This window comes from Amblyomma mixtum, chromosome 2 (assembly GCF_055824585.1).
Source record: "Amblyomma mixtum isolate Tamu chromosome 2, ASM5582458v1, whole genome shotgun sequence".
NCBI lineage: Eukaryota > Metazoa > Arthropoda > Arachnida > Ixodida > Ixodidae > Amblyomma > Amblyomma mixtum.
Genome location: NC_143013.1, coordinates 242,626,338 through 242,653,482, shown reverse-complemented (window position 1 = coordinate 242,653,482; position 27,145 = coordinate 242,626,338). Strand labels below are relative to the sequence as shown.

The 27,145-nt window shown below is 46.3% G+C and overlaps 1 protein-coding gene across 5 annotated transcripts in view; it reads left to right on the top strand.

Moving 5' to 3' along the window:
- Positions 1–27,145, top strand: part of LOC149363246 (histone-lysine N-methyltransferase SETD1-like) — a 58,782-nt gene extending 31,637 nt beyond the window's left edge. For all 5 annotated transcript variants that reach the window (XM_089573390.1, XM_089573391.1, XM_089573393.1 and 2 more), the window contains 7 exons: positions 2,294–2,413; positions 13,834–14,101; positions 14,951–15,954; positions 17,809–17,966; positions 20,846–20,974; positions 24,091–24,348; positions 26,041–27,145. In XM_089573390.1, the coding sequence (XP_089429516.1) occupies positions 2,294–2,413; positions 13,834–14,101; positions 14,951–15,954; positions 17,809–17,966; positions 20,846–20,974; positions 24,091–24,348; positions 26,041–26,214 (2,111 nt within the window). In that variant the 3' untranslated portion in view covers positions 26,215–27,145. The remainder of the gene's footprint in view (positions 1–2,293; positions 2,414–13,833; positions 14,102–14,950; positions 15,955–17,808; positions 17,967–20,845; positions 20,975–24,090; positions 24,349–26,040) is intronic.

The following is a 27,145-nucleotide window of genomic DNA, read 5'->3' as shown; positions in this document are numbered from 1 at the left end:
TGGTTCTTGCCCTTTTTCTCTTTCTGCGCCTAGACTGTACCGCGTGCGTTTCTTGATCACAACTAGCTATCTCTAGTTTTTCCGTCGCACTTTGGAAATTTTCCTCGAATTCAAAACTGGCCTCTCCGGCTTTGCAGCAGAGTGCCAGCTCCACGCAGCTGACAGACGGATATGAAACTGCCCCTGAGATCCCCAGCTCATTCCTTTGGGGTTTGTCCTCTCCAGCTTGTCTGTCGTTTTGCGCGCCATTCACTCTACTGCAGTGCTCAGCTACAACTGAGCCCGCCTTGCTGTCGCTCTGCGCGCCATTCTCTACTCTGCAGTGCTCAGCTACAACTGAGCCCGCCTGGCTGTCGCTCTGCGCGCCATTCCCTCTACTGCAGTGCTCAGCTACAACTGAGCCCGCTTGGCTGTCGCTCTGCGCGCCATTCTCTACTCTGCAGTGCTCAGCTACAACTGAGCCCGCCTGGCTCTTATGGCTATCCTTTTCCTCGGCAGCCTCGCACTCTTCTTGTGCCAGTATTACCAAGCTAGCCTCTCCGGAGCCTTTGTCACTGAAGCCACTGTGACATCCCAACTCGCTCTTACCGCGGTTGTTACTCTCAAAAGGGGTTTCCGCTGTTTCAACTTCGAAACCTTTCTCGCTAGGAAAATCTTCCTTTTCGCGGTTCTGCCGGTTTGACGCCTGTATCGACTCTACTGAAAGGGTCGCGCTCATAACTGTCCCGACAAAGCTGTCCATTGCCACTCCTACCTCACTTGGAGGAGAATCCTCGCACTCGTGTCGTTGAGACGCTATCTCGGAATGCTCTCTCTTAGCATTACGTCCAACTACACTGGACACGGTCTCGGATTCTGCGGCTTTCCTTGGACTACCGTACCAGTTGCACACGTTCTCTGCCACTTCCCTCGTGGTGTCGCGATTTACCAACTCGGCTACGGTCACAGACTTTGCGGGTCTTGCCTGCGGACCTATTTCATAAGCATCGCTTGCTCTTTCAGGAGTTCCGGCTCTCACAATACCGCCTTTTCTTCGCAGTTCGTTTTCAAGCTGTATACGCTTTAGATCCCTTTCAGCCTTTTCAGCTTCCCATTTTTGTCTTTCTTTCTCTTTTTCCCACTCCCGATCAGCTTCCTCTTTACGCGCTTTTTTCTCTGTGCGCGCTTTTTCCTCCTGTTCGGCTTTTTCTTTACGGGCTTCTTGGTCGTGTTTTTCTTTGCGGGCTTTTTCCCCCTGTACCAAATTCCACGTAACTTCTAGGTGATCGTTATCCTTGACGTGTTTAAGAATGATTTCGCCCAGTTCAATTTTGGTTACTTTGTTCTGAACTTCCACTGACAGTTCCTCGCATATCAACAGCAAGTCCGACTTCAACAATCTCATTAGGTCCATTGTGACGCTTTCTCCGCTTTGGCTCTGCTAACTCAAAAAAAAATGCCTTGAGAATAACCCTTCTCAAATGACAAACCCTTGATTCCCAGTCAAGATTTTTCTCTGAATCTACAGCCTGGCGAATCCCATAGCAAAAACCAAAACGCTCACCCGTGGAGAAAGCACGATGTCGCACGGTCCATCCCAGCTGCTGCCAACCAGTGTTGGAAGTGGGGCCACATCGTTGCCTAACGACGACACTCGTTTGACAGTAATTTCTCCCAGGCCCGTGGGAGACAGCGTCCTTCGATCGGTTCAGAGGTTCGGTGATTTGGAGAGCAACAACCCCCGTCCGTCGTCGTCTATGCTTCTGCCGCCGGCGCCAGGTCTCGTTGTCCACTCTTAACAGGGCTTTGATGCCTCGTGTCACACTTGCGCCCCGCTGTAGAATTCTTGACCTTTGCACACATTGACCTGGCTTCCCTGGGTGCCGTACACGTCATGCGTCCGTTTGTTGGCTGTTTTCCAGTATGTCACACCAACTAGCCCAGACTCAAGTTGTTCTATTCTATCTGTGGTATGTTTCTTGTCACTTTGGATGTCGTGAACGGGGGCTTCAGAAGTGCCCTGCTTCAGTGTATAACTAAACAGCATCCTCGAAACTGACATGTTCGTGCTAAAATATATTTTTTTCTGACCGTGCAAGGGGCAGTGTAAGATGAGTTGTAGTGCTTGTGTGCAGCCTTTCATTCTGCTACTTTGTGTTTCTCCAATTTTGTCTCTGTAAGTAGGCTTGTAGTGTGGAGTCGCACTGTTTTGCCAAGATGCTCCAGCTTGCAGACTGGCTCAGCAACTTACACAAAGCCTATCTTCAGTGTTGTCTTTGTTCTGGCTAACACTGGTCCTGCATCACTTTTCCAGATGCGGAGAACGACAAGCTGTCCGACTCCGAGACGGAGTCCCCGAGACGAAGGAGGATACCGCCACTCATTGAGGAAGAACAGAGTGCCCAGGAGAGTGACAGCGACAAGGCAGACTCTGGTAAAGGATTGAGCCGTGCCTCTTCTGTCTGTCTGCGTGTGATTGTGTGCGGGCATCTCTTTTTGGCTTTATCACTGTGTTTCTTCACTGTCGCTTGAACTGGTCAGAGATTGCTTTACAACAGTTTGGTGCTCTTACTACAACAAAGCATAGCTGGCCCTGCATTGTTACAGCAGTGTGACATTGGTACTGCATCACTGTGGCATTAGTCCAACATCAGTGTGGCATTAGTGCGGCATCTTGCATCAGCCTCGCAATGAATGCAAGCTACAAAGCTTCTCTAGCTGTTCGTGGCCCGCATTTTGCACAACATTGCTCAGAGGGTTTAGAGGACACTGAGGACGAATTAAAGTTAGCCTATATCGATTAGACTATGGCATTCTAGCCACACAGACAACTCTCAGAGAAAATGGACCTTTCATAAGCTAGACAGTACCGAAAAACAAAACACATGTGTCGCCATTACTGACCGATTTCACAAGTGAACTGCGTGCGTTGGCACTTAATTTTGCCATGCATTTTGCAGGTTATGGCTTAGTGCCATGCACTTCAGAGTGGTGGCAACAAGTCCTTGCCATAGACATGACAGGTTTGAATCGAGTGGTGGGAAATCTTTTTAATCCAGTTTTCTCAGTCATGAATGCGTGTTTTGCTGCTGGACAAACATTAACATGTCCAGAAAGAGCCTGAGAACAGTAATTTGAAGGGGTTGTCATGAGTGTCCTTATAAAGCACTTTGAAAAATTGGCAGGGAGGCTGGCCCACTTGTGCGGATTTCTAATTAATTGGTTAGTTCCGTAATGTTCGAGTAAATATCGCTAAAATGCAAGGTAAAACTGCAGTATAACTTCAATAATTTACTCTAATAATTTGAAGTCCCGGATAATTCCAAAGGTTTCTGTGGTCCTGTAATTCCTAATGTAGATTTGACTGGGTAATTCGAAGCGGCGGTGTGCACCAGCCCGGTTAATTTGAAGATCTGAGGTGCTGTGCAAGGATGTTCGATCTCCCGACGGCCCTTTGGAGCTACGAGATGCCACTGCATAGTGACGCCGATCAGTAATGCTGATGCTTGATATGCGAAGCGCCCTGGCCCCATACTCTCAGTGTAAAAAGCAGTCGGTACGGCTCGCGGACCGCCTGAGCACGTGCCTGCAGAGGAGAAGACGTGCTTCACTGCAACGCTGGCATGGATAACAGTTTCAAAGCAACCTGCTCTCAGCGCTATGTCAAGGCATGGCCAGACATGACCCCATGAAATTGCTGTGCATGTTGCCCATGGTCAGCAGGAGAACCTGGCTCTCCCCTTTCCTGGACACGGTCCTCTTACTGGGCATGTCAGAACAGGCAGGAGTCTGGTCGAGGTTGTCGATTTGGCCAAGCAGGAACAGTTGTTTTGCCCTCAGTTCACTCATGTAGCGAACAAACGCACGCTGTTTCTCTTCACTATCACCCTTCTATGTTTCTCTTTGTATACTTCGGGCAACCTTTGGAATTTGGTCGTGCGTCACCTTAGGCTAAACATTCTGGTTCATGAAATTGGGCACTCCTTTCTTTGACACCTTAAACTCAATACGCGGGATGCACATGTTATCATACCGCTACAGTGCCTGCCTTCACTTCTGTATCGCCATAGCGAACACTAAGGCTCCTACTTCTTTGATCGGGAACCCAGTTGTGAACCGCCTCCTCGACGGCAGGTTAACGTCTGGACTTCAGTCCGTGAAAGGAACGGCATGTAGCAACGCATGCAAAGATTGCTTCTCTATTTCCTCCATTCCCTCACGCACTTTTCTAAAACATCAAGCTTCCGCCCTGTGGTGACGCTGTTTTCAGACTCGGCACAGAGGATTGCTTGTCACTTGAGAGCCGCGCTGTATTGTTGCCGAGGTTGCGTTGGCGTCTTGGCGTCCTTCAGGCAGAGACACAAACCACACACGCCACTGCGAGTGACTGTCACCTTGGCTCAGTGAAAAGCAGAAATGGTAAAAAGTAGTGCAAAAGCATGCGGAAACGTCTCTGCGTGCATGTGACTGGTCAAGAGGTTTACCATATTTACTATTGTAATTTGCACACCCCTAATTTATTGTCCGGGTTTATAAGAAAAAAAAAATCAACATTTACTCGCATATTTTATGCTCACTACTACGCCAGGCCACCAGAATGCGCGGAGGTGCGCTCAAGGCAGGATTGGGAATACTGACACGGCCGTGTCGCCGTGTACTTGTGATAACTTTGGCGCCAGATTCTGAAACCTTTGAACCAACCATTGGCTGTTCTGTTTGCCGTTAGTCAACTGGCCCGCAGACAACAGTGCTGGTTTATCGCCTGTTATCTCTGTTGGTCTCTGACTGCTGGCTTTGCACGTTTATTCCTTTGAGCTGCGCATTCAAATTGGTGTTTTTTAATCAGACTCGCTTTCGTATCGTGTCTGACAGCTGTAACGTAATTATGTGTGCACGGGGCGTGGTATTATCCGCAGCCCAGTCAAAACTACGTTTGACCCCACACATAGGTTGACTTTACGAGTTCACGTATAGGTCGGCGCTGATTATAAGCCGACCCGCCCGCCACCTTTGAAAGGTCATTTTTTGAAAAAAATGTCGACTTATAAATTAGGGCCCGGAAATGTAAGCATCTGTCTAAACACGCCTACAAATGCCTAAACGGGAGATTTTGGCACTTGCCTGCCTTTTTGTCATTTTTTAGGAAATACTACCTATTTAACCGCACTTTTTGCCTATAATAGCCTAAATCCGTCTCTTCAGTCCTCGGTGCCGTTTTTCAATTTCGAGACATCTGCCCATGTATGGTGGAAGGCGCGCGCCGATGCGCGCACAAAAGGCGCGGGTCTCGCCGAACATTTTTGTCGTATTGTAACTTGAACGTAACACAACGAAGGGTTTATCTCGAACTGTAGCAAGAGGCGAGTTTGGAAAGAGACCTTCTCAACATTGACGGAAAGGATGACAAAGTTAGAAAAGGCTGGACTCTCAGTAGATGAATCATTGAACGCAGTCGAAGAAGTACCAGCAGCACTTCGGGGACTGGAAGGAAAGGGCGCTACTGCTTCTACGAAGATGCAACAATTGGTAGAAAAAAATAGATGCCTAGAAACAATTTCCCAAATCAGAGACTTTCTATGCGGAGACGATACGGCCACACCACCTGAAGGCCTAAGCCTTTATCAACTCTCATGTTTAAGGTTCGTGCCACTAAGTTCATGTGATGTCAAAAGAAGCCTTTTAAAGTACAAAGCTATGCTTAGCAAAAACCGAATGAGCTTCAAGTTCGAAAACCTCAGAATGCGCTTTATTGCTTCAGTTGAGGACTTCGTACGCTGCGTGCTTGACTTACAAATCTTGTGCGTACAAATAAAGAGTAATACAGTCGATCCCGGATATATAGAACCCGGATATATCGAATTATTGCCTATATCGAACAGATGTAGAATCCCCTTGGGAATCTCATGCAAAAGTATAGCAAATTTGTTCACGTTTATCGAACTCCTGTGCACCCTATATTTGATATATCGAACTCCGTGCCATGCCGAGCCCCCGCAAGTGCGCTTCTCCCAGTATGCGCCACCCTGGAAGTGGGCTTCTTCCACTAGCGCGCGCTCCTGCAAATGGGCTTCTCCTAATAAGAGTCACGCGGCGCTGGCCTTGGACAGCTGCGCTCTTAGTCACGTGATGGGAACTTTGTGGGGGGTGTGAAAGGAAATGGGAATGGCCATAAGGAGCTGGGAAGAAGGAAACCGTGCTGGCCGCAGGCTCGCAGACGCCTAATTTCTGATGCTCACATCGTGGCTGACATCATCGATACCGAGGAAGCGGACCCGAGCAGTGACGAAGATTGTGGCGAAGAGGCCCAGCCGCCATGCACTGCGGCTGAACTTGCATCCGCATTCAGCGTCATTCGTCGCTGTTGTGGCGCAATGGTGGGCACAGGACTTTCTCATTTGTATACTATCAACAAGCTTGAGGACAGCTTAATGAACTGCATGGTGCAGAGGAAGAGGCAAGCCAAGCTCAATGACTTTTTTCTTGCGAAATAAAGCGCGCTGGTCGTGGAGTTGTGCTTTTGTTTTTGTGGACTTAAGAGGGGTAAATCGGTAAGTTCCCACTTGCTACGATGCCGGGAAATTGTCCGAGATTTGCGCAATTTTAAAATAAGCGTCTAATAGGCATATTTTATATTTCGAATTATTGATATATCGAACTTTTTCGCGTTCCCCTTCGAGTTCGATATATCCGGGATCGACTGTATTCAAAGCGCCTATTTTTGCTTTATAGCGCCTATTTCAAAATTTTTTAGAGCCTAGATGCCTGCCTGTTTCGGGGTTCTTTAGTGCCTAAATTTCCGGGCCCTACTTATAATAGGCAGTATATGGTACTCCACACTCATATAGTACGTGTTCAGTAGTTAGTGAACTGTAGCTAGGCTGGTAGCTGCGAAGCAAGTGCCTTAGATCTGCTTTTACAGTCAGACCACTGACAATACTGCTTAAGTTTTGCTTTTTTCGCAGAGTAGTTATGATTACAAAGAAAGCCTTGGTTCAGATTGCTGGCACGTGCTGTGTAATAGACTGGCATCACTACTTCTGCTTCCACAGGATGAACTCCGCCGTACCCGCAGTATAGTACAGTTACGTCGTAGTCCATCGTAGTCCATGCTGGCAGTTGTCCTTAAGTGCTGCCTTTTCTATGGTTCTACATCTTGATGTGAAGGTTTCCAGATTGAGCATTGCTTTACTGGCTTCACTTTCTTTTCGCCCATTTGCTGAAGCGCGTAATGTCAGCAGCGAATTTTTGCTCGCTGATTAAAAGAGCAGGGACCCTTTAGTCGCAGGTGTTTTCTTTTGCATCAATATGGGATAAGTTTAACATTATGCTTTGATTTTCATGTTCCATATGTAGAGATTTTGGGTGCAGTCTTTCATATAGTCCGCAGTATTTTTTGTGGGTTCAGTGTGTTCGGAGCCAGGCACGTCTAGTGTCATTGGAGAGGATACGAGCAAAGCAGTTGTTTGGCATGTTTCATATCAGTACGATTAGATCAGGTGGTTATCAAGGGGTCTAAACATCACAATAGTAACAAACCATCATTGATTGTGGAGATGCATCGACGTTGCAGTGGCAGGTCCGTGCATGGCCAGTAGGGGTCAGCACCTTGCTTGGAGGGAAAGCATTCCGTATGGTGCATAGTCTGAGGGCAGTGGCATTTAGTAGTGATTACCTAGTGCTGCAGAAAATTCTAAAAACACACTTGTTTGGCAATACACCCCATTTTTATATATGTTTTCCACAGTTTTGTTCAACACGGTGAACAATATACTGCCACCTTTTTTTTTTATTTCGCATGCAATAATGGCTCCTTTTTTCTGAGGCTACCATTTGGAAAGATCTCACTGTTTTGCTGGGGTTCTACTGGTGCATGTAGCATTAGAGTATTTCTAAACAAATGAGATTTTTTCAAATACTGTGTTTTGTGCATGGTAGCCTCAGCTGCTTATGTGCCATAAAACCCAGATACCACCGAGCCAACCCCGTTTTTTTTTTTTTTTTTTGCTGTGTGTGTGTGTCCCAGGCTGCAGGGGAAGTAGATTGCCTCTGGTAAGGCTTTCATCACTGTTTTTTTGTAGCGAAAGCTACACTAGGCTAGCAGAAGTGCATTTCGCGGTGCCTGCCAAAGGTCACTACTACACATGCACCGTTACCATGGCAACCAGTACCATGGCAACCATGGCACTGCTCGGACTGTCAATCATAAGAAAAGAAAAGAAAATTGGGGTCTAGGTGGGAATCGAACCCGGGCCGCTGGCGTGCGAGACAGGGACGCTGCCACTCTGCCACGACACTTTGACATTTGAAGCTGAGTAAAGGCGCGTCTAGTGAATGCACAGTTCTTAAAAACATATCTTCGAGTATGTATTGAGGCTTACATGAATAATTATGAGCGTGTTAATTGCGAGCGTGTGTCGCAATCAATCAAGCGAGTACCAAATTTCCTCTGTTTCCGTAAAATTTCCTCTGTGCTTGACATGTAGTAGAAGCGCCATCCAGTGGCATCCGCTGAAAACCCCTCTCGCAATGTACAGCGCATGTAGAAGAGACGCTGCCAAACTTCTGAATGACAACAACGATAATGTCTACCATAATGTCAGCAGACGAAACTGCTTTTGCTACGTATATCCTGGCCTAGCTAAGCTAAGCCATTGCCTGCCAATATTTGGTTATGCGACCAGTGCAGCTAGCTGACAGCTGCCGACAAAACACTCATACCGTATTCACTCGAATGTAACACGAGTTTATTATTTATTTTTTTTTGCCGCAGATGAAAGTGAAAAGACACTGTCGCGTTACAATCAACTATTCACGTTAAAATTAAACATTCATCATCATCATCATCACCCTGACTACACCCACTGCAAGGCAAAGGCCTCTCCCATGTCTCTCCAATTAACCCGGTCCTTTGCCAGCTGCGGCCACCGTATCCGCGCTAACTTCTTAATCTCATCCGCCCACCTGACTTTCTGCCGTCCCCTGCTACACTTGCCTTCTCTTGGAATCCACTCCGTTACCCTTAAGGACCAGCGGTTATCCTGCCCTCGCATTACATGCCCTGCCCAAGCCCATTTCTTCCTCTTAATTTCGACTAGGATGTCATTAACCCGCATTTGTTTCCTCACCCAAAAGCACACTACGCGGTATTTACTTGAATAATGGTTGATGGATGCGTCGTGCAGGTTGGCCTCCAACTTTGGGAAACGGAAAAAAAAAAAAGTTAAGGGCCTCATTGATTGACCAGTGGAAGCTTCGAACCACAAATACTGATCAACACATGTCGGAGCAGTGGCCGAGCAGTCAGAAACTTCTTCAGGAGGCGGTGCACTTGCGTACCAAGCGCGGATTCGACACATCCTCCCGAGGAAATGCGGTAGAATGCGAGCGACATGAAAGACGTTCGTTTCGGTCACTGTGAACACGAATGCGCCTATATGGGAGCAAAAAGAGAGTGAGCTGTCCTTTAGCACACTCCATTTTATGCACTAGAGGATAGATAACTCCCTTTTTATTTATTCCTTTCTGTTCAGAGTGTAGTCTGAAAGTTCGACAGACTCCCTCAGCGTTAGCAACACCGCCCATGCTGCACGCTAATGGCAGTAATCCATTATAAATGTAAGGGCGCATTCACACTTGTCCAAAAATCTGGCGAGTGAACCGGATTCGCTTGCCACAAAAACTAGGAGCTGTTTTCATCTGTTAAAGCCCAGGCGAGGCGGAACTGCCGCGCAGCTGCTGTTTCTCGCTTTTGCACACCACGTCGTTGCTGGCAGCATACACAAATATAGTGGGAAAACTTTACACTTTCTACGTACCATAAGCGTATGCATGCTTACATGCATTAAATGCAGGCGCATTCCAATTTTTAGTTCAGTGTATGCTAGCACAGACGCAAAAATAAATAGCCTATAGTGGCGCCATCTGGTTGTCAGGTTGTCAGGACGGGAACCGTTACTGTCAACAAACTGACTCTCCTCTTAAGCCTAGAAGTGGCAGAATCGTCACTCTGAATAAAAAATAAAGCAAATTTATCACTTATACGCTTTCTTAGAGGCGAGATGAGACGAAGCGAGAGACAGGTTCTGTATTTATGGCCAGTGACCGCATTGAAAAAGGCAGCAACAACGAGAATTAAGTCAGAAGCGAGGGGTCCGGCTTCGAAGGGTGCCGCCATGTTTGTCGCCGCGCGGTGCAATTCGGTCTGGACCGATCGGCCTCGCCGCGCCGCTTTCTGCCTCACTCGGGGTCAAAAGCTGCCAAATCCGCTTCACTCGCCGGATTTTTGGGCAAATGTGAACGCGCCTTAAAGGGATACTGAACCAAACTTTTGGAGCTGCTCTTTTGCATGTAAACAAGAGCTTGACTGCTAAAATTGATAAATATGACAAGCATTTTAGCAAAAAAGGAGAATAACACGCTTTTTTTCGCGATTTATTGCCGTATCGTTGCACCTGGTGGCCGCCTGTGGAAGCTGCGACTAGACGTCATAACACCCGCGCTCCCACCCTTCACGCAGAAGCACGACTGCCATCGCTACTCGCGGCTTTTCCATGTCTGTCGTCTGCTCACGGAGTACACAGATATGTCAAAATATTAATCGATGCTGTCTGCATACCATAACCGTATGCACGCTTACGTCCGCTAAATGCAGCTACTTTTTCCGGACCTTGTGCCATTTCTAGCATTCTCGCTTTTAAAACAGAAGCGCGACGATGTTCAGACTAGTGGCGCCATCTGGTGGTTAAGAGGGGAAGCATTGTTGTCAACAAACCGACACCCCTCTTAGCCTAAAGGGGGCAGAATCGTCACTTTAAATAAAAAATAAAGCAAATTTATTACTTGTAAGTTTTCTTACTGCAACAGGAGATGAAGCGAAGCCATTTATGGCCAGTGAACGCACTGAAGAAGCCAGTAACAACGACGCAACCAGTCCGAAGCGAGGTTTCATGCATCGAAGGGCGCCGCCATATTTGTCGCCGCGGGAGGGTGCCATGACGTCACGCTTTCCACCTCGCGCCGACCGGGAGGACTTGGCGCGCGCTCATGAAACATCGAAAATAAAACCATCCGCTGAAAAATATGCAGAGTGACGACTAGATTTCGGTGTAATCACATTCTGAGAATCTGTATTCAGCCTTTTTGTTCAATTTTCAGATTTTGCTTCAGTATCCCTTTAAGGCTAGCGCTTGACATGGACGTAGAAAAAGAATCTGACAGGATGAGCGCTAATCCTGATTCTGTCTGATTCTTTTTCGATGTCCATGTCAAGTGCTAGTCTTGCATTTGTAATGAATCACAAGCAACTAGCCCAGATTTCTGCTTTGATGGCAGTAATCCGCTTCGGGTGCATGGGGAAGCTTGGCGCTGCTATTGCACACGAAAAGGCGCTCTCGCTACTTTCCTCGATATCGCTTTCTGACGCACTTTTCGGCGACATCGAACTCGCACAGTTACCTGGCGGCTCCGTGCAAGATGACGGTGGGTTTAAATGTTGCCAAGAACGGCCACCGATGTTCGGGAGGCGTGGCTAGCCACTCAGTCATGTCGGTTGAGCGACCGGATAAGTTTTGTTCTTATAATAAGGCATTTGAAATGCACGGTCATCGCAGTGACTGCGCGATGGTTCTCCGTATTTATCTTCTTATCGGTCTTATCTAATAATGTTTTGTGCGGCTCTCTTGAAACAGAAAGGGCACATGAAAGCCATTTTTTGAGATACTTTTGTTCGGCAATTTCTACTCATCCTTTCCTGTACTGCGGCATCGTTCCTCACGTTAACATTCCTGTTCTTTCATTTTCTTTTTTTTCCTTTACGCGCCCACTGAGTTGACCCTTGCATTACATTTGGGTAAATCGGTATGCACAGTCAAGCCCGCTTATAACGAATATGACCGTCACGCGCCGTTCCTTAGTTTATATATCGATGTTCTTGGTAAGCGGACGAGACATAACATATCGGACTTTCGTGAGGTGGAGTTTCTGGAGGGGCATGTTACTCGATGTGTGAGTGTTACCATTGGCCCGGCAATGTTTTGGCACTGGCTGGTGCGTTTTCGCGTCGCTTCGCGTCTCTGTTTCTACTTGAAGGCAACTCGAGCAGTGCGCGCACCTTGATCGACATGCCGATCACCACATTCTGAAACGCGCGTTCAGGCCTGCAGCGCATATCAAAGGCCGCTTTTAATTCTGGCGCATATGTCAGCCAGTTTTGAAATTTGCACGTGCAAATGTGTGCTGTTTTCCGCGTCTTACTACGCATATTTTCTGTCGGGACACCGTCTTTGCTGAGCGGTGACCGCGGTGGCAGCCTTTCTGTGAAAAGCACTCCGACAGTGGCCGGATTTTCCCGCAGAGAAAGTGTTCAACGCCGTCTATGCTTAGTCTTATAGTGGGAGCCAAATTTTGGTCCAAATAAAAGGCAGGGACACACATCGAGTTTGGCACAGATGCAGCGAAAAGAAGGTGGCTTTGTGGCATTCGCTATTGCCTTGGTGGAGAGCGAAAGTCTCGGGGTGTGCTATTGCCCACCTTGAAAAAAACGCGCTGACGAAGTATGCATACGTGCTTTTTCAGTCATTGTAATGTTTAATTTTGTTTTGAAGGGACCAGTTATCGATGCATACGGAAACAGGCGATAACTGGCGTGGCCCAAAAGCATGCATCAGTTTTAGGTGCGATTGCGTCAATTAATCCCTGCCGTTGTTCGGTTCCGACGCCGGAACCGCGGGGTCAGACCTCGCGGAACTTGAGCGCCCTGTTTGTTCAAACTAATATTTTGGTCCAATCAACGTCAAGAGTATTAAAAAGCATCTTGTATAATTAGTATAACTCGTCATGATTCAAACACATTTGGTCTGCTTCAAGTCTAGGCTGTCGAGAATCAACTGCACGTCATATCAACTTGAGAGTCTAATTGGACATTAGAATCGGAAGTAGTGGTAGGGCAGCATAATGCTGATAAAATATGAAGGAATCGGCCTTTTCTCTTCCATAGCCAACTATGGATGTATGGTGTGGGAAACAACAACAGCTGAAAATATTAACAAACTCACTGTCTTACAAAAACATATTATATGCATTGCATGTAAAGTGCCGTATTTCTTCCACACTGCGAGCCTTTTCTATCAACACAACGTTATACAAATGAAGTCCATGTATAACTATAGGCTGTGGTATAAATATAAGCTCGCCATAATGAAAAATGATGACCCCTTACTTACACTTGCTGGGTTAGAGCAAAGCAGGACTGTCTGTGATACCCGCGCTGCAGAGCCTTGGAATGTTTAGAAATGCTGCACAAACTATGGCAAACAAATGTTGCAGCATAAGTTACCGACACCTCTGAACCAGTTGTACTGCCACAAGAATCTTGATGTATCCAATATTTCTCTGAAAGAATTGCCCCAAATGTTCATGTAGTTTTTTTTTTCTTGCTATTACCATTTTGAGCGATTAATACCTCTTTTTTGGGCTAGTTGGTGCATACTTGAATTACTAATTCATTTTGAGCAAACCTGTCAATTTTGCTGTCCTTTATATTCTCCTCCCCATCCTTGCCTTTATAGGCTCTTTTATCTAATGCAGTTTTTTTTTTCCTTTGCAAGCGCAATGTACTGCGTACTGAACGTGCATGTCTCATTCTCTGTACCGAACATGCGTGTTTTTTCTCCTTACATTTTGTTTGATGTCGTACTCCGCCACCGTCAGTGCTGCACTGTAAGAGGAAGCCAGGACCTCTCAAGCTGTCTATACAGCTTTTTCCCTGGCTGTCCTCGCAACACCCAGTTGTGGAAATAAACCTTCACCCTTCAACCTTTTCGCCAATCATTTCCGGCGTTTTTTTTTTCCATGCAGAGTCTGAATCCGATTCTGAAGATAGCTCAGACTCTGACACCAGTTCAGAAGGTGAAGAGGAGGACGTCTCATCATCATCAGAGAGTGCAGAGTCCGATTCTGAGTCTGAAGCTGAGAAGGATGCAAAAGCTGCCAGCACCAGTGATGAGGAGGAGCTCGTACCTTCCAAGCCAACGGGAAAGGGCTCCAAAATTCTGTTGGAGTTGTCCGCATCCGACATATCGGAAGATGAAGAGCCAATGCTCAGTGGAGGCCTTGTGCAGCAGAGGTAAGTGCTTAAAGAAAACAAACAAACAAACAAAAATAATGAAAGTATGACACATTCAATTTTACAAATTGGTTTTAACCTAGAAAGGTCATTATCCACGGTATGCATGCCAAAAGTCGCTGGCTATTGAGTAAGAGAAAAAATTAACAAAGTATACAAGATGGACGTAGTTAGACGGTGGTACCGATGGGTTAAATGGTGCAGTCATGCGTTTGTAGGCATTGCTTCACAACATCACATGCCTCTGTAGATCGGGAAGCTCGGCCGCTTCGCCAAATGTTCTCTGTTAGTGTAGCATTGCTTACTGTCATCACCCACCTAGGGCAGCTACTTGATTGAGTAGGTGCCTCACCCCCACATGTAAGGACACTGACATAATACCATGCACAAACATCATGAAAAGTGTCATGTTCTACTGTGATGATTAGGTGCCAGTTCCATCGCTGTCATTGGCAGGCAGACCATGTGAAACCTCGTCCTCTCGCTCAACCCAGCATAGCAATCCAATGATAATACGACAACCCACTTTTGGCTGTCAACTTCCACTTTAGTTTTTGTCTGATGGTTCCATCAAATAACTCCATTGATGGAATTAACTACATTTAGAGACCCATGTACTGTGCGATGTGAGTGCTTGTTAAAGAACCCCAGGTGGTCGAAATTTCCGGAGCCCTTCACTGCGGCGTCCCTCATAGCCTGAGTCGCTTTGGGACGTTAAACCCCACAAACCTAAATCAGTTAACTCCATTACAGTTTTAAATGTGATTGCACTTCCTTCTACAAGCCAATCCTCCTTCTACCAGTCCAGGACACATCTTTAATGCCCGCCTGTTGTAATGCTCTTTACAGGAAAGAACCACTGGAGCAGCAAGCTTCAACGGCTGCAGAGGCTTCGTCATTGCCTGCACTTGAAGGACACCTCAAGGATGAAGTATCTGATCTCGAAGACATTGAGCTCCCTCCCACCCCTCTGTTCGATGAACGGGAAGAAGAAGAAGAAGAACAGGCAGAACAGGAAGAACGAGAATTGCCCACTGAAGTTGAGAGGGAAGACGACACTGCCAAAGATTCCAGGCCTGTTGCACCCGCTGCAGCAGAGCTGTCTGCGGATATCGCCAAGGATATTCTCGACGACCTGCCGCCATGCAACCTCGAGTATGAAGCGTCTGAAGCACTCATGGCCCTTGCCGCTAGCTTTGCACCCCCCGAGGGCGCCAGCGACAAGACGGACGCGAAGGCACCTGCGTCACCACCGGTGAAAGTGGAGGAGAAGGTGAAGGAAGAGCCTCTTGTGAATGGTGATGCGTCGAAGCCGCCCAAGGCGGATGTGTTGAAAGGAATGCTGGAGAAGGCGGAGGACAAGCAGGAGGAGGAGGGCGCCAACGAGCCCAGCTACCTCATTTCCGATCACTGTTACTGCCTGCCCCAACAAACGGGGGCGGCTCTGCCGGAGGCAGTTGCTGGCGATCACGAGTATGCTTCGGCACCTCCGCCCGTCGTCCCCGCCGCCGCGGCTGCAGTCACGGCGCCGGCGGAGCGGCAGTCGTCACCGCCTCCTGCTGCTGTTCCTTCGCCTACCAAGACGAAGCAGAGGAAGAAGCGAAAGTCCAAAGAAGAGACCATCTGCGACCAGCTCATGTTCGATGTGCCGCTTGAGCCAATTGAAAAGCTGTCGCGGGAGGTGGCGTTTGCTCGGCGCAATGTGGTGGAGGAGATGAACATTCTGTACGAGTTCCTAAGGACAGGGGTGGACTCGGAGGATGTGCAGTACCTGAAGCGCAGCTACGACGCCATGCTGCAGGATGAGGTGCAGGGGTATTGGCTCAACGACACGCACTGGGTCGACCATCCACATATCCTTTGCTGCTGCTGCCTGACTGGTGCTTACGTCTGTTTGCTAAGTTTTCTTGCAGGAGAGCTGCCTATGGTGTGTAATGATAGTGCTTTAGTAACTGTCTGCTATCATATGGGCATTCTGTGAGTTTGAACTGCTTTGCTTATTTTTAATAATGGGAGGAGGAGTTAAACAGTATACCTTGGGCACAAAATTTTCCAAGGCACCTTAAAAGCAACTGAACTGGATGCCTGAATTGTCTAGTTTTCCAAATTTAAAGGGGTCGATTACTAGTAGTGACGGTCATTTCTTCCTTATTTACTGTCCCTCGCTCGGACATGCCCATAGAAAAAAAAGGTGGGATCTAGGGTTAAGGGGACAAGAATGGCAAACCAGCAGAGGTGACGGACAAACAAGCGGGGGAAAAAAAAGCGGCGTGTATGACGTCATTCTTGTCAATTATATGTTTGTTTGTCTTTGTCTTTTGTGCTGTTTTTGCATTCTTCGCACAGCACACCAGCAAGCCTAATTCAGCCTTCTTGTGGGGTTGTAATATTATGGAATTTTTGCAATTTCATCATGCTGGCACTAATGTGATTGGAGTACCTGCAGCACAGAAGGACAATGCCTCCATGCGATTACGTTAGTTTTACTGGCGAGGTTTGCCGCTGCATTTTTGAATACTCCTTCTGTATGGGAGTATCTGACGATTATGCAAAGTATATCAGTAGAAGTAAAAGCCACTAAATGCCTGACGTTTGTCTTTAGGTAACTTGAAAGGAGAGCTGCTATTAGCTCACAGCCATTGGTGCTGTAGATGAAACGCTTTTGTGGTCCAGTTTGTATTGTGTCATGGGCTTTAGTGGCTGTTGATCTTAGATGTAGATGTTTTGTAGGCTAAGTTGCAGCTAGCTAGCTAACTGGCACTGAGAGCTGTTCCGTGGTGGTAGTGTCACGGGGTAGTGACAAGTATACTCACTGGAGGACCGTTTATAGCAGTTTGCGGTCTCTGTCCGCAAGCTGCATATAGTGATTGTATCAGCCAAAGGCAGAGCAGAGGTTTAGTAGCGTTATGAGGGTTTGCAGTACTATAAATGCTTTCAAAAGGCATGTGTTGAGGGATAAAAAATAAACCATGTTAACGTGATGGACCCTGCATCCACCTTAGTTGCACAGGCATTCTTGCATTTTACTACATACAATGATGCATCATCCTGCATTGTGTGCAGCTTTGTGCCAACGCTGGTTCGGTATCCTTGAGACCTGCTATGCCTGAATATCTCACTTTGCCACTCTGTAGATATTGCACTATGTTTCAAAAGTTGGTCGCAGACATTGGTCACTGTGGTGCAGTCCTTTAGGTATGCTTGCTGGCATTACTCATCGTTGCTATGACCTGGACAACTGAAGGCTTGCATCCTCTACCAGCATGCGTACAGAATGGCTGTGTAGTGTAGCTTCTGGATTTGCCGTGTTGACATTTGCCATCAGGTGCTTATTGTGAGACAGGGGGCAGTAGGTAGTCAGGTAAGCAGAATGAAATCGGGAATTTTGTGGGGATAAAAAGTGTCAGGAGAGGGCTTTGGATATAGTTGGGCCAACAAAGTACTTAAGTTGAAGCATGTATGGGTAACATTAAGGTGAAAGGAGCAATTGGTTTTTATACAAGGCTGATTATTCCTGTGTTGAACTTGCAGAAAAGATTTGCTTGTGCCCCATACATATGGGGAAACACGCAAATGTTCACAATGTGTTCCCTTTCATGATTGCCACTAGCTGCGTGTGCAAAGTGACATGGCGTCGTTTTGGAGTGCTATGGTGGCTGCCTCAAAGCAGGCGTGTCATGTGTGTGCCCCTTAACCGTTCTGTGCACCGACCAACATACCGAATCCGAGCAAGAAGAAGAAGAAGGACGAGGCCCGTGTCCACGTGACGGGCTGTGCGCGCAGCGAAGGCTACTACAAGATGGACGTCAAGGAGAAGGCGCGTTTCAAGCAGTCTGGCAGCGCCATACCTCAGCTGGAGACACAGGCAAGCCCCTTTGCGTGTCTGCTAACTGCACACTGTGCTCATTTAGTGTGGGCCTCGATTGACCCATAAATGACAAATTACTAGCTATAGTGGGAGGAGAATTTCCAAATTTTTGAAAGGAACAGGTCTAGATCGCACATGAAGAAAGATTCTTCTCTCCCTGATGATTAATTGTTCAATTTCTGCTGAGTTCTCATGTGCCCACATCATGACTGTACACTGCTTTTACCGTCTCTATGCTTCCTTTGACTCGTTTCTGTCAGTCGTGAGAAGTCATTATGCAAACTGTTCATTTTATGTTAGGCCTCTCAGAGTGCCAATGTATGAAAAAGACAAAAAGGTATAAACGCACACTCTTAAGCCAGAGTGATGCGTATAATGTAAAACGCAGAGGCATCTGGAAGGCAGAAAGCCTCTGGAAGGTAGCTTCCTGCATTCAGTTCGCATTTCTGGCTTGAAATGTCTCTGTGCAGTTTGTCGCAAAGGGTTCCAAATATTTGCTCCAGCCATCAGTTGCACTTTATACCCTAGCAGTAACCAAGACTGACACGAAACAAGATATGTACACATATGGTGACACTGTGACTGAAGCACTAAAAATTCTGTAGCATTGTGAATGCAGAGGTAGGAGGAGGAGGAAAAAATTTAAAAAATTAAATAAATTGGTTTTTGAGGAAAGGAAATGGCGCAGTATCTGTCTCACATATCTCAGCGGACAGTGCCCTACGGTAAAGGAGGAAGGTGGGAATGAAAGAGAGAGAGAAAGATGTGCCGTAGTGGAGGTCTCCCGAATAATTTGGACTGCCTGGGGATCTTTAACGTGCACTGACATCGCACAGCACACGGGCACCTCTTGCATTTCGCCTCCATCGAAACGCGGCCGCCACAGTCAGGTTCGAACCTGGGTACTCCAGCTTGGTAGACGATCGCCTTACCACTGAGCCACCGCGGCGGGTAAAATATAAAAATGGTGATCTCCTCAGTCCAAGGCCCCATTGGCCGCTGCAGTTGGAAGTTGGCGTCAGAGCTAAAACACACCTCCAGTGCACCATGTTCTTTTGTGGTATTATAACGCAGACTAAGCCGCTTTAATACTATAATGATTCCATTTCATTTTCATGTTTCCTGTCCTTCATAAATGGCTGAAGGAAAGCTGTGCCCCACCATAGCTGGGCTTTAACAAATATATTCCGATACCGTGGCTTGAACCAATATTGAAGAGTGGATGCATTGCGTGACATCACTTCAGCCAATGCGAAGGGGGGCCGTCACGGTGGCTCGGCGGTTATGGCGCTCGGCTGCTGACCCAAAAGACGCGGGTTCGATCCCGGCCGTGGCAGGTGAAATTCTAGAGGCCCGTGTACTGTGCGACGTCAGTGCACGTTAAAGAACTCCAGGCGGTCAAAATTTCCAACGTCCTTCACTTTGGTGTTTCTCATAGCCTGAGTCGCTTTGGGACGTTAAGCCCCAATAAACCAAACCAAACCAATTTGAAGGGCAAAAAATGCAAGAACGGAATGAAATTTATTTCAGAATTGTTATACTATCCATTCTTTGGTAGTTGGGGTTCACACCATTTCCTCTCTGAAGTGTAATCTGACGGTGGTGTGTAGATACACAAGGCCAGAGCATCTTGTCTTTTTTTTATTATTTTCACTTCCTGCAGCTTCACATGTGGCCGGGGCAGTAGAGCACAAAAAGTGACTTAAGTGCAAACACATTGCTTCAGAGACAAAGTGCTAGTGGCTCATGCATTGTGTGTGCATGTGTGGTGTACTGCACACACACTGTAAAGGCAGCGTTCACAACTTGGTTGAACTTTTTTGTTGCGTTGCGGGGGTTGTCTTTATACTAGTGGTTGTGTCAGCATGCGTGTTATCTTTATTGATGTACGGTTTTGGTGAATCAGAGCCCTGTGTACTGACAGCAATTAGCAGCAGACTTCTCCTTGTGAAGTTTACGCTTTCTTGTGTTCCACTTTGTGTAAGTGTGGGAGCATGATTTCTCCAGAGTGTAGTACTGTTTGTGGAGTGCAGTGTGTAAGACTGTTTAGGGAAACAATGTTCATCAGCCTTGGGTGTCAGGACATCATGACTGAAACTCTTTTTTTACGAGAAGAAAGCAGGCCATGTGCGGCGTTGGATTGTAACACTGTCTGATGTGGTTGCATGGGTTCTTGCTGCGGCATGGTAGAGCAGCATTCTACCTCATACACCTGTGCTACTTAGTTTGAATCTAATGTAGCTCTTTAAATTTTTTGTTCTTGCCCGTGAGTATTGTATTTTTTCTTGTGATTTTTTTCATTTCTCATCCAAGTTTACCCTGTCATACTTACTAATTTGCACTTTTTGTGGGCAGTTTTTTATCTTGCTGCTGGTTGTGTATTGACAACTCTAAAATAAGCAGTGTGTACTGTCTGTGAGGCTAGGTTGTCTTGTCTGTGGTTAACAGACATTTTTTTTTTTTAATGAGCTGTTTGGCAGGTTATTGCAAAGGGGCGTGCTGGAGTAACCTTAGTAGCCAGATAACCGACCGGGCCTTCTACTGACATTCAGCACTTGCTGTTTTGATGTCACTTCTTTTTTTTTTTTTTGAGGTAATTTGCGTCTGCACTTCCAACTTCTAAAATTTTTGCAGGTTTTTCTAGACTTGGCTCAACACTCCGCTGGTTGAAGCACTGCATTCAGAGTGCTTGGTTTGCTCTTAAACATTGTGCTAGAGAAGGCCATAATCACTCAAAACATTTTGGAGCCTGCTGCCACTTTTGATATCTCGCATGGATGTAGCACGTGTTGCTTTTCAGTGCTGATGCTAGTACTTGTCTTGGCTTATCGTGATCACAGGTTAATCGGTATGATTATATCTCATTGGCACTGCAGGACCCAACAAGCAAAGCTCGCCTTGCCGCCCAGTCAAGCAGGGAAGCACGGTCCAATCAGCGGAGGTTGCTGACCTCTTTTGGAGAAGCCGAAGTGATTAGCGACTTGCTCAAGTTCAACCAGCTGAAGGTGAGAAGAGATGGTGCAGTTGATGATGCTGTGTGGTGTCCCCTCCTTCACAAATGGAATGGCAGAGTGCAGTCACTTGTGACAGCCTTTCAGTTTTGAATCACACTCACAGTGTACACAGTAGAGTTTCAATGATACGAATCTCACAGGGTTGCAAAAAACATTCCTGTCACCTGAAACTCATATAATTAAAAATTCAGCAATGAGAAATGCATTCGCACAAATCTGTTTACGGCTAACTAAATTTAGTTAACGATGCATGCAACCATTCGGTGCTTGTGGTGCATGCTTCCCAGCCATCTTTCATTGCTTCAGTGATGTGTAGTTCACACTTGTTAAAGTGGAAAGACGGGCTAGTTGGTCTTGGTACGTAGAATCCATTTTTTCAGCAGAACAAACACGGGACGAAGAAGGAGAACACGCAGGACGAACGCTGACTTCAACTGATGGTTTATTGGCACAAACAAATTATATACACAACAAGGTTCTGATACCCCAGCTCACAAGCGCATACCCTCCACATTCGCATCCGTGTTTAACAAGTTTAACAAGTCAGCAGTTATTACCTAGGCACACGGGACATTCTGGTCTTTAGATCTTTAGATATCGCAACTCCTTGGGCGACAGCATGACAGATGCATTACTAACGCATTTATCACCTTGATTGTGTATCTCAAAGGCCTCAAAAATTTCCCTGCAGTTCTGCTGCTTGAAGCTACGCAGCACACGTGTGTTGCCCAACGCCGGGGTGCACGATGGTCTGCTAGGGCACCGGCTGCAATGTTCAGCCAGGTGGCTACTCTTTACTAGGGAATCGACTGCTCTGCGGTGTTCTCACAATCTGTCATTTAGACACCTACCCGTCTGTCCAATGTAGCTCTTTCCACATGACAGAGGTATCCTGTATACAACCCCCATTGTACAGGGAACGAAGCAAGTCTCACGCCTATTCTTGCAAGCGTCAGTGCCAGTGCTGTGCCTGTTTACCTTTGGGCATAGCCACGACAACTTGTCAGGAGAAGAGAACATGACTGGGACACTGCACTTCCCTGGAACCTTCTTAAGGCAGTGGGAGAAACCGTGAATATAGGAAACGGCAACGGGCCTTGCTTTCTGGTTTCTTGCTTGCTCTGGCCACCCTCGTCCCCCTTCTCCACTTCCCACAGTAGTTTGTCAGCTACCGACGCCACAAGTTCGTTCGGGTAGCCCGCGGCCTTTGGGCACCCAAGCTGGTGTTGCACACTGGTGGCCACAAGGTGTGCACATGACTTTGCGAGGGCAGCGCATAGGCAGCTAACAGTGATTACCCTTTTAACTAGCTTCGAATGGGCCGAATTGTACCTTAAAACTTCTTTTTTGGAACGTGGCCTGTAGCTCCAACAGACCTGTGCCTCCTGGAAAAGCAAACAGACATCCAGAAACTGAAGGCTGTTGTTGTTCACACGCCAACACACCAACCCAACACGCCAGTTCACACGCCGGTTCACACACCAGTTCACACGCCAACACCCTGTGCTTGTGGTGCGTACTGCACATTTATTGGACTTCCGTTTGGTAAACACGCACATTAGGGCTGTACCTTGGTGTGGGATTTTAAAAGGAATATTCTAACTGTTCGATGCCAACAGTAATTTAATATATCTGGGAATGACTGTATATTGTTGCAAAGGTCATGCGATTTAGTTTGCTATTGGTGTGTTTGGTGGCACATTTATTGTGAGGATAATCGTTTCTGCATCTTGACATAGTTACCAGCATCCCCACTATGTCATGGTCACAGGCCACATTTCTGTTCATACTTCATGGTTTTGGTTCGAAAACTAAGATTGGTATAATTGGCTGGCTGCTAATGTGGCAAGGATGTGTACTGGGCCATCCCATGGTATAAAGTAGGTTGCCAACTTTTGTTTTGTTTTGTTTTGTCCTATGATGCTTGTGTTAGGGCCCAACCACAGCTCTTTGTGAAGGGTAGAAAGTATTATCCTTTGATATTGTCCTCATTTTTTTTTTTACCCTCTTGGTTGCTGTGTGCAGAATTATTTAGATAGTGGTAACTGTGTTCGCATTTGCACAAGTTTGTTTTTAGTGAAATTGCAGCTTTCTGTGTGAGTGTGCAGTACCTAACAGTGATTTCTCTCTTTCAGGTGAATTCAGCACTTATTTTTATCTTAACTAAGATGTTTTTATGTGTGTGCCTTGCAGATACAGCAAATGATATTTCTCTAAACAATGAGCTTGATAATATATGGCTTGGTGTAATCATCGAGACCAATTTTATCAAACCTTTTTGTTCTGGGTTTTTCATATTAACAGCTGGTCCCTTGATAATGTATTTTTTCGCTTGTCAGGAGCATGTTAAAATATTGCAAACATGGTTAGTGCTTTTCACACAGTTGTGAACATACCTGTACCAAATTAACAGTGGGTTTTTCAGATTTGTCACAGAGCTTATTAACTTTCTTTTGGTCTGCATAAAGTTATTAAGGCGAAAGGAATTTCTTTTTTTAATAGAAAAGGCGAGTGCTGTCTGAAAGTGTTACCCGGTAGTTTGCTTTTACATGCAGCCATTACAAAAAAATACAGCTCGCCAAGTTTGCTTGCGGGCCATTCAGTGTGACTTGTCTTGAATCGTCAGCATTCTAATCTTCCAAAGGGGAGATGAACGAAAGCTTAAGACTTCTAAGACAGCTTGCCAGCCCACTATGCGCCTTAGATGCAAGACCTTGGGCCGTATATTTTGACAAAGGCTTTATATGTGACAGATTGTTTCCGTATTCTGAAATCTATTGAGGGATTGGAATTTTTTTTCATGTGGTGTTTTTACTCCTTCCCTGAAATGTGATTTACACTCGGGTGTTGCACGAATTGCAGGATCCTTGACTTGGTGTTTAAGGCAACACAGTACCTTCGGCGACCTGATCCGCTTGATCAGCCTTGTAATCTGCATACAACATTTTTTTCCGGTTGCTCTCTTGTACAGGACCTCTTTGTCCTTAGAGTCCTTTAATCTATTGATACTAGCCAACGTTGGTACGACTTCAGCATTCTTTTAATGTAGAACCTTTTTCTCTCACTTGTCACCCACTGACCATTGCCTCTGCCCTTTGTGTTTTCAGTTCCGGAAGAAGCAGCTCAAGTTTGCCAAGAGCCGGATCCACGACTGGGGCCTGTTCGCCCTGGAACCCATCGCAGCCGACGAGATGGTCATAGAGTATGTGGGCCAAATGGTGCGTCCCATCATGGCTGACCGGCGGGAGCAGTACTACACGCAGATTGGCATCGGTAGCTCATACCTCTTCCGGGTAGACGTTGAGACCATCATCGACGCCACTAAGTGTGGCAACCTCGCCCGCTTCATCAACCACAGCTGCAACGTGAGTGCTCTGCATACTATGTGGAGAACTTTAAGTGCAAAACCGCTTGTACGCTCACCAACACCGACCAAGAATCTTTGTCATCTTTGGATCTTGTGCTGTTGCCTAGCAACAGCGACGCCACGTTAAGTTGATAAAGAAATCACATCAACATCCATGACTGAGAGTCGAACCCGGAGGGGCATGAACAGATCAGCTTCAAAGGCCGCTATGCGAGAGCACCAGGCTATCACTGCAACCGAACACACCTCGTGTTAAACTGTAGCACACTTTCACTCTGTGCATTGCTCATCATCGTCTTCATCAACTTCCACCTGTGGCACGAACAGATCAGATCAGCTTAACCTCGATCAGAGCTTAACCTGAGTCTAATACCGTTTTCAGGCATGCCAACTACCCAGCTAAGCAAAACTAAGAGCCAATTAGGCTAATCACACGCTTTGATATGTCTACTCGGTTCAACTAGGTTTTAAAGCTCTACCAATTTTTTTCTTTCTTTCTTTCTTTTGCATCACTTGGAAAGCTAGCTCACTTGTAGCTCACTTGTGGATTATGGGCTCACTTGTAGAGTGGCAGTGGCTATTTCATGCTCAAAATAAGGGCCTATAATTACTTAACATGCAACTAAGGTATTCATTGATTGTAAAATTGTCACGGGTGGCTGACAGTTTTGGCCTAACACATCCACAGAACGGGAATTGTTAGTGTCACATGTATGAAACAATGTGGAACAGAACGGTAACGAATGCAGACTATGTTCACAGTAGTGCCATCTTGTTTAGACGAACAAAGTAGAAACCAAAGTTTGGTGCTTCCAGAAGCCTAGCCATCCCACCTAAAATACTTCTAGTACCATGCTCAGACCTCCCATTACTGCCAATCCACTGAACTTGGCCGCGATATTTTGCATTACACTCGACTAGAATGTGTGCTATTTTTGACAGTCAGCTTTTCCTTTGCATCTAATGCCCCTGTCAAGCACTAAAGTTAAGTGCACTTATGGGGAGTGTGCTTCAGCATCTCGAGAGACACTTTCGGCTACGCGGTGCTAGATGGGAAGGCAAAGTGCATGCGTAGTAAAAAAAAAATGGCAACGTGAAATGAGTGGAATTTTTGAAGTGGTCGATGAAAAGAGCTTAAAAATTAACTTTTTGACATGACAGCGCAAATAAAATGAGCTTAAATAGTTTCTGAAAATGAAAAAAAAAAAGTTGAAAACTTGAAAAGCCAAGATCAGCTGAGACTATCCAGAATTTTGACGACAAACAAGATGGCGGTGTGCAGTAGAGTTGTATCTGGTCGCATTCCTTTGTTGTGTTGCTTCGCTTATGAAGCAACACAACTTTTGAGACCTTTGAGTACATATTGAGTATTTGAGTACCGTACATATTGTGCCTTCAAAGTCGCTGCTGTCGAGGTTACGTACTCTGCCCTCAAAGTGTGCTCTGTGTGAACGCGCTCAACCGGAGTGCACTATTCTGCGAGTGACACTCCATTTATGATGCTTAGATTTGACAAAGTGCACTTATAGCTGGTGACACACTCCGTAAGTGCTCTCTTTGCCCGCTTGACAGGGGTATTAGTTTGTCCAAATGCTCACATTGGCCAAGCTTACAGATGAACTCTCCGTGCTGTTTTGTTCTTAATTCTTGTGAACCTAACAGTAGTCCTTCGTTTTTTTTTTTCGTTCAGCCAAACTGCTACGCGAAGGTGATTACGGTGGAAGGACAAAAGAAGATTGTCATCTACTCGAGGCAGCCCATCAACGTCAACGAGGAGATCACGTACGACTACAAGTTCCCACTCGAGGATGAGAAAATTTCATGCCTGTGTGGAGCACCCCAGTGCAGGGGCTTCTTGAACTGACTCTTGCCTGTGCTGGCATTGTGTACAGTGTATAGTATGGACTTCACCTTCATTTCAATTGTGTCAGGAAGGCAGGAGTGTGGCAGCATCGTGGTCCTCCATCTCCGGTCCTTGCCTGTTTCTCTGTGTGCACTTTGTACAGCTTCTCCCCCCCCACGGTGTCACAGAGGAACTTCATATTGTACATAAAAGGAAATCATTTACTGAGGCTCTTTAACTCACTCTATTTTTTGCCAATGTTTTCGCTTGTACATTGAACGATTATGCCTGAACACTGTAATAAATGGAATGCAGCCATTTGTATAAAATGTGCTGAGGTATGTTTGTGTTGCTTTAGAACGAGGCTGGTTTGTTGGGTGCAGTTTGTGCTTCACTGATGTGTGCAATAGGTTACGAAATTACCAGCTTGATTGTATGAGGCTCTTAGCTGGTGGTTTAGAACGTCGGTGCGCTGTTCAAAACTGAAAGCGAGTTTGGTTAATACAGTAGAACCACGCTGTTGCGTTCTTTTATGAGACGGCGAAAAAAAAAAAACGAGTCAGGCAGAAAAAAATTAGTAGCCGGGAAGCATGTGTGAAATAAATGCACCTTGTTGTCTGCCGATCTGTTTTTTTTTTTACTACCTCTAGAGAGGGTAACACACTTCTGTGGAATTTGCAAGGCTTTGAGTGGCTGTTGCAATTGTTCCCATACACGGAAATTCCTATACATTCTGCAATGGCTCTTCGTGGAAGGGAGGCAGCAGCGAAGTCCGGGAGCATGCTCGGAGCGGGTGAAATTTGGACATCAGTTTGAAAATTCTGCGCTCTTTTCATGGCAGCTATTTTAATCCTACAGAGTCCTTGCCTATTGGAACCTAGTAGTTTTCTTTTTAAGTTTTAGGCGCTACGGCGAACGCAAATGACCGAAGCATTCCTTGGAGCCGCCCAAT